Genomic DNA, 14,165 nt, shown 5'->3' with positions numbered 1-14,165 from the left:
TGAGTGCAAAGCCTGATGGTGGGGTTCGATCTCAGGACCCTAAGATCATGACCGGAGCTGAAATCAAGAATTGGACGGTTAACCGACTAGAGAAAAATTAGGGTATAATATTAAAATTTTCAGGGAGCCTAGGTGGCTCAGTGGGTTGCTCGTCTGCCTTTGGCTTGGGTCGTGATCCCAGGGTTTTGGGATCGAGCCCCGTGTTGGGCTCCCTGATCAGCGGGGAGTCTGCTTCTCCCTCTCCCTCTGCCCCTGTCCCCTCTCATGCTTGGTCTCTCTCACTTTCTCGCTCTCAAATAAATAAAATCTTTAAGAAAAAATTTTTTTTTCAAAATATCAAGATGTTTTGGATCAGTTTCTTTCATTAGTAGAAATGATGTAGGCTCTTGGTATTTGATGGTGAGGATAAAATAAGGGACTTAAGTATTTGAAGTGAACTCCACTCAATGCTCAGCGGATTTATTAATTTTTTTTCTCTTGGGTGGATAGTTAATTTCTTGGAGTATCTGATACAGCTTTGATTTTGTACTTTGGGACAGTTCATTACTTTGTGCTCAAGCTCCTTTGAGGAGGGGATTATTTTTGTCACACGTGTGTCTTGTTTGGACAGATCGTTGCCAATTCCTTCTTGGCGAACCCTACTACCTCGGCCCTGTTTGCTACAATTCTGGTGGAGTACCTCCTGGACCGCCTGCCGGAAATGGGCTCCCATGTGGAGCTCTCCAACCTGTACCTCAAGCTGTTCAAGTTGGTCTTTGGCTCCGTCTCCCTCTTTGCAGCTGAAAACGAACAAATGCTGAAGGTAAAGCTCACTTAGATCCAAGTGTACTTCGTTTGGGGTTTTTTTTGTTGTGTTTTAATTCCTGTTTTCACTTTTGCACAGACTGGAGTTGCTTTTTTTATATTTGTAAAGTGCTCTTTGAATTAGTAAATACTTGGAACCAGTAAGGACCAGATGTGAGAAACATTTCATACATTTCTAAGCAGAGCTGAATGTATCGGAGATTTAAAGCAAGAACTTCAGGATGCCTGTGGTCGGCAGTGGGTTGCTGATGGTATCGCCACCACTGATTTTTTTTTAATTCGAATTTCTTTCTCTGGATTGATGACACAAGTAAAATAGGAACCCATCGTTCCTATTTTAAAAACTGAACGATGGAAAGGAACAAAGAAGGAGAAAATGTTTGCACCGAGTTCTAGCTGAAGAGAAACAGTTGGCTTTGTAACCGTTCTGATGACGTTAGCCTTCCTCCACTTTAACTGTTTCTCCTCTGTGTTCTTATTTTCTGTGGCAATATGTGAACATCTCATTTCGGGACCGGTTGTTTATTTCCCCCCTTTAGATCAAGAATTCTAACCAACTTGTATTCCTTATTAATACTGTCTTGGAGGGATGTGCGTCCTGACATTTTTGTGGATGACTAGTGCAGTATAATTTGATGTCATCAGTTATTTGATTTTAGCAAATGGCTAAAAAACTTACCCGTGGTTCCATCTACCACTGAAAAAGCAGCAGATGGTGTAACAGAAAACCTAATAAAAATTCACTTCCACTGAAGGCAGAATATTTTAATTCTTGCGGAAAGTAGAATGTTATCACCAGTTGTCTCTGAAGAGTGATGTTTTCCTGTGGGGGAATTCTGAAGAAGTAAACAAGATCCTTTTTTTTTTTTTTCCTGGAGTAGTAAAAGTACAGATGGTGACAAAGAGCACCGGTCATCTCTGCTTTTATGTGACTGTTTCCTTAGGGAGTTTTTCAGTTCTAGAGTAATCACTTGTCAACAACCTTGACATTACTTTTGTGTTCATATGAAAGAAAAATACTTGAATTTTTCTAAGGAGAAATATTTGATTTCAGTCTATGTCTGCATGATTTGGTATCGTCAAAAAATTTAAATTTTGCTAACGTTAGATACAGAACAACAACAACAAAAACAGAACAAACCCTAATGGTAGGTTGTTGGAGTATTCCGGAAAAACATTCAAAGAATAAATTTCATAGAACTTTTTGTCAAAATAATAGATATGGTTGATTTAGTCTGTAAAATAAATCTATTGTGCCACCTATGACAGCAAATTGGGAACTATGTCATTGACCACACAGCACTTCTCAGTTCACGTTAAATGAGCCTGTAAAATGTTTCACGTGCAGCCTAACCTGTCACACCTAGTTAAAACTAGGACCTGAAAAGTACAAGATAAAAAGCTAATCTGGCTTAAAATATTAATTAAAGCTATTATAAGCTAATACAGTGCTTTTTTTTATTAAAGAAATACCCATTTTTTTCCGATTATGTCTTCCAAAACCTTATAATCTCAGTTTTTTTTTTTTCAAGATTTTATTTATTCATTTGAGTGAGAGCGCACGTACACAGGCAGGCAAGCGGGAGGAGGGGCAGAGGGAGAGGGACAAGCAGACTCTGCACTGAGTGCGAGCCGTACCTGGGTCTCACCACCCTGAGATCAGGACCTGAGCTGAAATCAAGAGTCAGATGCCCCCTTATGATCTCAATTTTTGCGGCTCTTCAAACTGTGTGTATCATATTTGATAGTGAAGTTTCACTTCCCTTAGGTGATTTTTGCACTTAGATTGTTATAGGAAATGGGCATCTTCATCTTGTTTGATGACTTAGTGTTATAAAGGAAGTGACCATATTCACAGGAATTGCAGGGCCAAAAAAGGGTGTCACCTTTTCAACATCAGATAACTACACAGTAGCGTAGGAACCTATTAAATGCTTCTTTTGCGGCCACCCTGGTGGAAACCAGCATATATTTTAAGACCAATTAATTTGAGCCAAATAAAGGTTGGAAAGGTCTTGTTTTGTTTTTCCTTTTGGAATGAAGTCATCAGAATTACCTTCCATTCCTGTTTGCAGTGAACTGTTGGTGTGGCCCCTCCTCATTTAGAGCCTATTAACCTGCCTTTTCTCCACCCTGCAGCCCCACCTGCACAAGATTGTGAACAGCTCCATGGAGCTTGCACAGACTGCCAAAGAACCCTATAACTACTTCCTGCTTCTTCGGGCTCTCTTCCGCTCCATTGGGGGAGGCAGCCATGACCTCCTGTATCAGGAGTTTTTGCCTCTCCTACCAAACCTCCTGCAAGGTCAGAGCAGTGACTTTGGTTGCCTTTGAGTCTTTGGTTGCCTTTGGTTGCCTTGTGCACGTATGAGTTTGGCTGCCTGTGTTTGTGGGGTTCATCCTCTGCACCCAGCGAAGGTCATGGTAAGGGGATGGATGTGTATGTCACCTGCCAGAGGGGGGTGTGTGTGTGTGTCTGTGTGTGTGTCCATCCATCCATCCATCCTTGTGTCCCACTCTCTTTAAAGGCAGTGGGACTTAGAAGGGAGCCCTCCTGTTCAGGGATGGACCTTCCCCTCCCTGCTCAGAGTTGAACAGAGTTGGAAGGTTTTCATCACCCTGGTCAGGCTTTGGTTGTGTTTTTGTAGCCTTTGGTAATAAGCAAGCCTAGAAAATGGTTTCTAGGGTTGCTTAGTAATAATGTCAGGGATCCCTAGATTGAAAGAGAATCTGAGTAAGACAGGGAAAAGACAATTATAAACCTGATTTATAAGTTTATATTTTTATTTTGTTGCTCATTTACATAAACAGAATTCTATAGTTGCCATGTAAGCAGGAATGCTTCCAAGATACAGAGCTAAAAAAAGGGGCTCCTTAAAAAGAAGCCGTTTACAACATACGATACTTAGGAGCCATTGGGAAATGGTTGACCACATTGCCTGTAACATGGCCCTATGTCCACCACCCATAATCCAGCTCCATTGTCCATATTTAACCCCATCTCTGGTCATCCCCAGCCGAGCCCTCTGCTCTGAGGAGTCTGATTTCCTCCTCCTGCACTCTCTGTGCTGTCCCCAAGCTCATTTCTCCCTACCTCGTTGTGTTCAGGTGGATCCCCTTCTGGGAACTTGGTCTTTCCCTCTCCTCCTCCTCCTTTGGACTCTGAATCCAGTGATGCTGCTATGGTACCTCTTTTCTCTGGGTCTCTCCATCCTTTCTAGTTTGTCTCTGAGCACTCGGGGCACGTCCTGATCTGACATGTTTTAGTTAGGAAGGAGTTCAGGGTACCCTCGTGAAGAGTGGGGAGGTTGACTTTGTAAAAAGGAAGTTCCTCTCTATTGATAGGAAACAAAAGTGGATTTTTTTAAAGAAAATGTTTATTTTACAGCATAGACCTCAATTGTGGTCTGTTGGAAGCCTGATAAAAGATGTGAAGTTGTAAACCTCAAGCTTGAGGTGAATGCATCTTACTGGTCTGTGTCTTTGGATTGGGCTTGTTAAAAACATAACAGGATTTTATTTATTTATTTTTTGAGGGGTGGGAGGGGCAGAGGGAGAGAGAATCCCAAACAGGCTCCACATTGAGCACGGAGCCCAACGTGGGGCTCCATCTCATGACCCTGAGCCGAAATTAAGAGTCAGACACTCAGCCCCTGAGCCACCCAGGCACCCCACGTAACACGATTTTTAAAAGAGCTATGTACAATATTAACTGTTTCATTAAGATTGATGTTAAGTAATTATAGCTTAAATTATAATTTAGAATTGTGTTCAGCCTGCTATTGTTACTGTGAACATGACCGACAGAAGGGGTCATGGTTACAGAAAAGGTATTTGATAATAAAAGGCAGAACCGTTACTTGGTACAGTTGACTTCGGCCTGTCTGGGAGTAACTGTCCTCTCTGACGTCCGCAAACCCCGTGTTTAGGGCTGAACATGCTGCAGAGCGGTCTGCACAAGCAGCACATGAAGGACCTCTTCGTGGAGCTGTGTCTCACGGTGCCCGTGAGGCTGAGCTCGCTCTTGCCGTACCTGCCCATGCTGATGGACCCCTTGGTGTCTGCTCTCAACGGGTCGCAGACGTTGGTCAGCCAAGGCCTGAGGACCCTGGAGTTGTGTGTGGACAACCTGCAGCCTGATTTCCTCTATGACCACATTCAGCCAGTCCGCGCAGAGCTCATGCAGGTAAGCTCGAGTTCTCACCAGTGCCAGCACAGGGCAGGACGTTGGGTGCTCACGTATCTAGTTTTTACTGGGAATTTTAGGCTAGTGGTTTCCAGAAGTGACGGGCCTCCATTGAGCTCCCTGTGCCCCACGTTGGGCTCTCTGCAAGATGAAGTGGTGTAGCTTTCAACTTTAGGAGTCTTCTGGCTTACGAAAAGATGTGAAGAAATACTCTATGTATGGAGTAGACATTCGTTTTGTAGCATTTCCCTTTTTCGGAGGGCTTTCACATGTGGCACGTCCTCATTCAGTTGATGACGTATGAAGGCAGGTGTTACAGTTACTGCGTGCTGCCAGGGAGATCCTTTCTTTATCCACAGAAGGTCTTGAGATACCACAGTAAAGAGAAGCAGACTCCTAAGGGAAGCGCAGGTGTCCACTTTGGGGTCAAGGGAAATGAAGCAGATAATCAAGGAGATTGTTGTGAAAACATTTTGTATTTTCTCTTCATGAGAGTCTGTATATTAAATATCAGGTATTTGCTTCGTGTTTTGCAGTCGTATTGATTCATAACATAGTAATTGTTAGAGGTTTAGGGTGCCAGTTACTTATTCATCAGCCCCTTTGGTATAGAGTATTTGGCCCCAAGGAGGGGGTCAGAACGCCAGCTTTATATGATGGAGACTCCCTAACTCCTAAAAGACAGGAGTCCAGATTGGAAACTGCAGCATGCACTTGAGGCTGGGCGTGGGAGACTTACCCCACCAGTCCTGATTTGGGCTCCATCTAGGTGGGAGAGGATGATACTGAAGGTCGGGTCAGGGCCCTAATAAGTCCACTCTCCAAGTTGTCATTTGGAGACTCGACCAAGAGCCTACCTCAAGAACAGCACTGTTGGTTCTGGAAGGCAGACCATGGGCCTGATCCAGGTGTGGGTGAGCACCATGCAGGAGGAGGAGGAGACAGGGATGGGCTCATGGGCCTCTTGCCATTCCATGGGGCAGACAGCCCTAAGGAGAGACTTCCTGCTTTTGGAGAGACAGTAAACTCCCCACCCCCGCCCCCACACTAGACAAGGAGCATCTCTCTGTGATCCCATCAACCAGCACTCATTCCCAATGCCACCCCTCCTGGGGAGTGAAGCAGAATTTCCCTTTCCTGAGGATACATGAGGAGTGGTTGGGCTGGGTCCAGGGGTGGAGGTAGGGAGGCTTAGCACCTCTCAACAGGTGTTCATTAAGGACAAGTCTTTTTGGACCTTTAGGGACGTAAGAGAAATTGAAATTTTGCTTTAAAGAAAAGTTCAAGATTTTATGTTGTCTGTCTGACATTGTTATGGAAAGTAATTTAAGAAAATTGACTTAAATAGACAGACATAGTAATTTTTAGGACTTAAGATAGTCCAGGTAAGGGAATGTGGGAAAATTGGCAAGAGTTTTTTGAAACAGGTGAGTGCGTGTGGTCCTTACACTAATTGTAAGTACGAGGTACATGTCCTTGTCATGTATTCCTGTAAGTCAGGTCCTGTCATGATCCGTGTTTCCCCTTTTCACCATCCTTTCTAATGTGAGGTTTGAAATGTGTAAGATAGTTTATCTGTCTTATTTGTAGGAATTTGTCATGTTTATACATTATAAAGCCTAATAATAGTAAAAACCTGAGAACTCACCATCAAACCCCAGGACAAGAACTTTATCAGTAATTAGCATTTCTCTCCATGCTTCTGATCCTATTTTGTATATATGCTTAAACCATATGTTGCTTAGTTTTCTTGCTTTTGAGCTCTGCGATACTTATCATATGCTACCGTTTGTATTTCAGGGACATTGAAGGATATTTATGTTTATGTGTGCATTTTCTTTAAAGACAAAATATTTCTGGAAGGACACACAAGACTAATAACAGTGGTTTTCTCCCAAGAAGGGGAAGTGCATGTTTGGAGGACAGAGATGGGAGGAAGAATTTTTGCTAAATAGTCTTTTATAACTTGCGAATTTTGATCTATGAACCACGAGAATGCATCACCTTGAAAGGATTTTAATAAAGTGTGTTGGGTTGTAGGCTTTATGGCGCACCCTGCGCAATCCTGCTGATAGCATTTCTCACGTGGCCTACCGTGTCCTTGGTAAATTTGGTGGCAGTAACAGGAAGATGTTGAAGGAATCCCAGAAGCTGCACTATGTTGTGACTGAGGTTCAAGGCCCAAGTATCACAGTGGAGTTTTCCGATTGTAAAGCATCTCTTCAGCTCCCGATGGAGAAGGTAAATTTGGAAATTTTCAGGAGCTTCTTAAAGATCCTACACATTTCATTTTAAGAACGCTGATTTCTATTTGAAAATACATAAAACATGTACTTTCTTGAGAGGGAATTTTTTTTTTCTTAAAGATTTTATTTTTACATAATCTCAGTACCCAGTGTGGGGCTCGAGCTCACAACCCTGAGATCAAGAGTCGCATGTTCTATCGACTGAGCCAGCCAGGTGCCCCTTAGGAGGGAATTTCTGACTCAAAGTACAGAATGTATTTGGGGACCGGGTTGGTTGGCAAGGGGGCTTTCATCACACCAGAAGGTCGGTGGAGGTGTGCTGCGTGAGAACTTTGGACGCTTGAGCAGTTTCATCTTTCCTGACAGAGCAACAGGTGATGATACCCAGCACATCCTCCCCTTGAACTTAGTCTGTTTTGATGCCTGGCAGGCTCTACTTCAAGTGTCGTTTAGAACCCAGGTTAATCCAATACTTATCACTCCTGAGGACCTGCTGTCTCTCCTGGCTCCTTAACCCGCTGCAGACAGCTCTTTGTTCTCTCTCCATCTGCCATTTAGAACTCCTGTTTCATTGGGTAAAAAATGGACAGACTGTGTCCCCTACATCTTGCCAGAGTGTCCCACTCTATACTTTTGCTTTACCTTTATTGAAAGCTATTTCCCACTCACCTGACTGAGCCCTCCCAGTCCTTTGTCACATGCATATTGTTCCACCTGGTTCTCATCTATATTGTCAAGGTCGACTCTCCCCCTTATCACAGAGCCAGCCTTTTTCCACCTTGTCTTAACAGCTTTTGTTACCATTATCTAGCCATTATAGACTGGGTATTTTTTTTTAAACGGTGTGAGAGTAGCCTTTTGCATGCATCTCTGTGACTCAGCTGTTTCATAAGCCAGATGCCAGCTGGGATTCCCGAACTCCTTGAAGATCTGGTCTTAAACCAGCATTCTGCGGCCTGGAGCGACTCAGAGCTCTCCCTGTGCTCAGGCTAACTGTCCTGGTGTGTCATACCATGGAGCCCTGCCTGCTCACCTGTCTGTGTACGGAGTTTACCCACTAGTGGGTTCTGTGGTGGTTGGTTTGTTTTTTTAACGACTTTCTTAACATCTGGGAGGAATGATATCCGTCATGGGTAAATGTCCCTCTAGTTATTTTGCATCCTCATCTCTCAGTCATCCTGTCCCCACACTTCCTCACGCACATGCGTTGTCCCTGACCCTCCCCCAGCCCCGTACCGTGGATGGGGGTCCTCTCCAGACCTCAGGGGGAGGTGTAACCCCAGCTTCTCACCCAAGCCTTTTAAAAAATATCTGCCAGTTAAACACTAGTTTCCTCCTAAGAGACTACAGCTAAAAGTCCGTCTTCACATTGAAAGTTGCTCTAGTGAACATCCTTTGTCAGTAGCACGTGCCCACATTTTAGGTAACTTCCTTCGCACAGGATTCTGTCTGCTTTGGCCTTGTCAGGGCTGGTGGGCATTAGTAGTGAAAACTAAGGTACCTGACCTATATTTGACCTCTTCATAGACTAAGCAGAGCCAGGAAATCTCTTTAGGAGTAGTTTTTCCCCCGAGAAGAAACCGAGTTTTAAAGAGAGGCTTCCAAGTCCTCCTGCAGCCCCACACGGACTTGAGGTGCATGAGGGGCCGGTTTCCCAGCAGCTGACGGCTGAGGGCGGAGGGGCTGCCGAGGCCAAGGGAAGAAGCAGCCTGGCCAAGCCGAGTGCCAGGGAATCCCCATTCAGATAATCCCCTTTGGGCACACTTGGCGATCCTTTATTCTTTTGGCAGGGAATTGGCTTAAAGGTTACACTGATCCTTAACCACTTCCGAAATTAGCCCCGTAAGCTAGGGGTGACTCAGCGAGGAGCTGTGCCCCTGCTCAGTGTGGCCACGTGTGAGCCTGCAGGGCAGCTGCTGTCCCTGGCAGCCCCTCTCTGCTTCCTCGCACACAGCCTGGGGAAATGTTGCCTCCTGAACACAGATCAGTTTTTTGAGTGATAGGTGTGTAATTGTCCTTAAGGGTGACTAGCCTCTTAGCTGTTAAAGGCTTCACATGATTTTGTGTGTGATTGTGCCTTCCCCCGCCTTCCTTCTCAACCTGAGTAGGATAAAATGTGTGTGTAGCTATGTAGGTTTTCTGGGGGGAAAAAAAATAATAAAACCCTTTTATCTTCTAAAGAGAGAATTGAGTGGGACGCCCGGGTGGCTCAGTCAATGAAGCGTCTGCCTGTGGCTCAGGTCATGACCCCGGGGTCCTGGGATTGGGCTCCTTGCTCAGCAGGGACCCTGCTTCCCCCTCGGCCTGCCACTCCCCGTGCTTGTGCCCTTGCGTGCTCGCTCTCTCTGGCAAGTAAAATCTTTAAAAATAAATAGAGACTTGAGTAATCATGTAATTTCTGCATGAACATAGTTTTTGTATTTCTTTGTCGTTGTTTTAGGCCATTGAAACCGCTCTGGACTGCCTGAAAAGTGCCAACACTGAGCCCTACTACCGGAGGCAGGCGTGGGAGGTGATCAAGTGCTTCCTGGTGGCAATGATGAGTCTGGAGGACAATAAACACGCCCTCTACCAGCTTCTCGCACACCCTAAGTATGTTGGGAATGTGGTTCCCTGTGATTGGTGCATCTTAGACGTCAGGACGTAGGGGTGCAGAGGACCTCCCAGATTTCCTAGCGCTAAGTCTGCTCCTGCGAGTTTTTACCTGCCTAGTGGTGCTTTTCTGGGCTTTTAGAGAAAATGAAGAGGAGAAACCAGGAGGTGCTTGAGAATTAGAGTTTACCTCAGTCGTCGTGTTCCTGATGGTTGCCTCTCCCTGAGGTTGTCAGCTTCAGGAGGCAACGGTCCTGCCCTTTTCTCTCCCGTTGCTCACTCGTGTATCCATAGTGCTTGGCATATGGCAGATGTTCAGTGGCTCTTTTGCTTTTCTGGTCCAGAGTGATCCTTTCATTCCCCAAATATTTGTCCCGTGATATTTGTATTTTACTCTTACCAGTTAGGGCTGTGACCTTAGATGATGGTCTTGTGTGATCATGTGTGTACGTTATCTTGCTGTGTCCCACGTTTCGGGGGAGGGACCTTCCCTGTGTGTTTTCACATTGCTCACGGCATCAGTGTCGGGTGGTACACATGCTGTCAGTGAGGTCTGTAACCTCGTCTGATTCTGTTCCCTTGGGGTGGTTTTTCAACACATAACGGGCGTATAGCAGTCTTTAAGCTTTTTTTCATTCTGTTTGCTCATCGATGGGGTTACTTTTAGAATTTGGCTTACTTAGTTAAAAAAAAAAAATCAAAGTCAGACATCAACTTTATTTAAAAACTATAAAAATACTGAATCTGCCGCCACGTTGTAACATGGCTCTGATGCATCGCCTATGCTCCGTGTTATGTAGAACATACTGGGGCTCTCTAGAACCATCGGTTGTAAACGTTCATAATGAAATTCATCGTGTAAGTCCTGGTGGACTCATCAGCTCAGGATTTCCGTGTTGTTAGGATGGACTCGATTTTATCTTCCAGCTTTACAGAAAAGACCATACCTAATGTCATCATATCGCATCGCTACAAAGCACAAGACACTCCAGCCCGGAAGACGTTTGAGCAGGCCCTGACCGGGGCGTTCATGTCTGCTGTCATTAAAGATCTCCGGCCCAGCGCCCTGCCCTTCGTCGCCAGCTTGATCCGCCACTACACGATGGTGGCAGTCGCCCAGCAGTGCGGTGAGTGGGCGGAGGAGGTGGTTGTGGGACTTGCTTGGGCTGCTGCAGAGACGCCATTGGGACGTGGTGCTTCGGAGGAGCCGTCTGGCTGGTTCATTCTTGGCCTTTGTTTTCTGATTTCCTGCTTACTGCAGGGTAATTGGTATTTCGGTGACGGGTGCAATAGTGACTTGAAAATCGTTACCAAGTTTCTCTGTACGGTGCACCCGATGGAAGATTTCCACCCTTTGTTTTTCATGAAAATGGGGGCGGAATACTTTCGGACAGTCTGCGTATGAGACAGTTTGTGGTCTCCCTCGTGGCTGGTCTTCCCCCCGTGTGTTGTTTGCCAGGGCCCAGCCTCCCCTCCCTGCCCTTCGGCCGGCTCCTCTCTGCGGTGCTCCTCCCTGCTGCTCCCCGCCTCTGCTGTGGGGTCCTCAGGCTCCGAATTGGCGGGGGGACCACTCTTGTTTGTCTGCTTGTTTCTCTCTCTAATCCACCACTAACTGGTGCTCTTGCAAAAGACAAAGTGTCCCGGCACTGCCAATTGCTATAGAAGTTTCTGAACACTGGTCTGAAGACAGACCAGCGCTGGTCGGTGGACACACTGGAACAGCGCTGCGGCACTCTGTGTCCCCAAGGCCCCTCACCCTCCAGGTGGACAAAGCAGCTTTCTCTGAATGCTGCAGAACACTGAGAACTTTCCCCCTTGTAACTCTTCTTGCCCTTGGCCCGAATAGTCATTGCTGTCCCGTTGATCTGAGATCGTTTCTCAGTGTTCCTCTGTTAACGTCTTTCCAGCAGATCTGTAAGCTTCTTGATAGCGAACACCCATCTTGCCCGGCACCTGGGAGGCATTAATTCATAGCAGATTGTTCTCTGTGTGGGTTGGGTGTCATAGCCGGGTTGCTTTTTAATTATTCTTTGTGTCAGGAATATCTAGAGTGTAGCCCATACTCATTTCTCTGCCATACCCCTTGACCCTTAATGATTTTTTTAAAAGAAGATACGTGGTTCTCCTTATCATAGAGAAAATCTAAAAAGAACACAGTTTATAATGGAGGACATTCAGGAAAAGAGCCTTAGTACGAGTCAGACCACTTAGTTCACAAGTAATTGCAGTTTAACGGAAGTTGGTCGAAAGTACCAGTGCTGGCTTTTACTGAGCTCCGAACCTCAAAGTAAAAAATGAGGTAGTTTTGGGGCGCCTGGCTGCCTCAGTTGGTGGAGCATGCAACTCTTGATCTTGGTTGTGAGTTCGAGCCCCACGTTGGGTATGGAGATTACTAAAAAAATAAACTTTATAATGAGGTGGTTTTGCCATTTGAGGGACAAGAACGTGCATGTAAATAAGCTCTACTTTCTCCCATGGCCGCCGCCTCTCTTCCAGGTCCTTTCCTGCTACCTTGCTACCAGGTGGGCAGCCAGCCCAGCACAGCCATGTTTCACAGCGAAGAAAATGGGTCGAAAGGAATGGATCCGTTGGTCCTTATTGATGCAATCGCTATTTGTATGGCATATGAAGAGAAGGAACTTTGCAAGATTGGGGAGGTGGCCCTGGCTGTCATATTTGATGTTGCAAGTATCATCCTGGGCTCAAAGGAGAGGGTAAGGAAGGGCTGAGGAGTATCTGCTATTTGGGGCATATTGGTGCCTGTGGGTAGTCATTCTAGAAACTGGTTACCCGGAGTGGGGATAACAGGACGGTGTGTCTGTGTTTTCTCCCCAGGCGTGCCAGTTGCCTCTGTTCTCCTACATCGTCGAGCGCTTGTGCGCCTGTTGCTATGAGCAGGCCTGGTATGCAAAGCTGGGGGGTGTGGTGTCCATTAAGTTCCTCATGGAGCGGCTGCCTCTCACTTGGGTTCTCCAGAACCAGCAGACGTTCCTCAAAGCGCTTCTCTTTGTCATGATGGACTTGACTGGAGAGGTAGGTGATGGGTGACCCCAAACCGAACCAAGCGGTTCCTAAAGCCGATTTGCCTACAGAATAGTTAGTATGAGGCAGTTCTGCCCACATGCTCTCCTAGAAGCCTAGATTTCATTACAGCATCTTTAATACGAGGACAGAACAGGACCCCATAGGCTTCCCTGGTTATCTGAGTATCTGTCTGCGTTGGTAAAGAACTGTCACAGACCAGAGCACTTAACACGGTACATCTGTAGAGGGAAGTAATCCTACTCACTCTTGCCGTGGGGCTAAATAGTGCACGTGCTGCAGGAGTTTCTCAGGAAGTTGCATTCTTCATGAAGCTGTGTGCAAGTATAACTCAAATCGAATGTGGTAGGCCTTGCCAGCTTATTCATTTGGGAAATACAAGGAGTTTGTCTAGATCCCCATTTTCTTTTCTGAGTGACATACAGGAATGCTAAGGTGATTTAGCCACTGAAGTACTGTATGAAGGTTAGGAAGTAGTCTTGTTAAATTAGCTCACCTGGGGCGGGGTGGGGGGGTGGACCCACAGTGAATGACCCTTTCATTCTAAGGAGTCCCTCACCTGCAGGTTTCCAATGGGGCCGTCGCCATGGCAAAGACCACCCTAGAACAGCTTCTGATGAGATGCGCGACACCTTTAAAGGATGAGGAGAGAGCCGAAGAGATCGTGGCAGCTCAGGAGAAGTCCTTTCACCATGTGACGCATGACTTGGTTCGAGAAGTCACCTCTCCAAATTCCACTGTGAGAAAACAGGCCATGCATTCACTGCAGGTCTTGGCCCAGGTCACTGGAAAGAGTGTCACTGTGATCATGGAACCCCATAAAGAGGTGAGATTTCTGTCCCTGGAACTAGGATATTTGAGCAATACTTTTGAGACCTTTTTTCTTCAAATCTGACTTGGAGAGGACATGTAATTTGTAATTTCCTGTCCACTTTACCAGGCACTACCGTACGTGCTCCCTTTGACCTCAGATACGCAGAAAGCAATGTCCTGGTATCAGCGGCTACATCCGTAGTTGTCAGCATCAAAAGAACAGAAGGCTGGCTGCCTGGGTCTCTGTAGCCCCAGTCTGGTCGCTCTTTTCTTTTTTCTTTTTTTTTTTTTTTCAAAGATTTTATTTATTTATTTGAGAGAGAGAGTGAGAGAGAGAAAGAGCACAAGAGGGGGGAGCGGGAGAGGGAGAAGCAGGCTCCCCGCTGAGCAGGGAGCCCGACGCGGGACTTGATCCCGGGACTCCAGGATCATGACCTGAGCCGAAGGCAGTCGCTCAACCGACTGAGCCACCCAGGCGCCCT

General features: G+C 46.1%; 1 protein-coding gene across 3 annotated transcripts in view; it reads left to right on the top strand.

The window, feature by feature from the left end:
• Positions 1-14,165, top strand: part of LOC110571986 (transformation/transcription domain associated protein) — a 112,563-nt gene that overhangs the window by 26,581 nt on the left and 71,817 nt on the right. For all 3 annotated transcript variants that reach the window (XM_044915728.1, XM_021680227.2, XM_044915729.1), the window contains 9 exons: positions 611-802; positions 2,944-3,109; positions 4,734-4,990; positions 7,031-7,231; positions 9,677-9,828; positions 10,756-10,955; positions 12,325-12,542; positions 12,664-12,861; positions 13,436-13,696. In XM_044915728.1, coding sequence (XP_044771663.1) covers positions 611-802; positions 2,944-3,109; positions 4,734-4,990; positions 7,031-7,231; positions 9,677-9,828; positions 10,756-10,955; positions 12,325-12,542; positions 12,664-12,861; positions 13,436-13,696 — 1,845 coding nt within the window. The remainder of the gene's footprint in view (positions 1-610; positions 803-2,943; positions 3,110-4,733; positions 4,991-7,030; positions 7,232-9,676; positions 9,829-10,755; positions 10,956-12,324; positions 12,543-12,663; positions 12,862-13,435; positions 13,697-14,165) is intronic.

The sequence above is a fragment of the Neomonachus schauinslandi genome, chromosome 5, assembly GCF_002201575.2.
Source record: "Neomonachus schauinslandi chromosome 5, ASM220157v2, whole genome shotgun sequence".
In the NCBI taxonomy this organism is placed as follows: Eukaryota; Metazoa; Chordata; class Mammalia; order Carnivora; family Phocidae; genus Neomonachus; species Neomonachus schauinslandi.
Note: the sequence above shows the minus strand (reverse complement) of the source record. Positions and strands in the feature narration are given on the sequence as shown.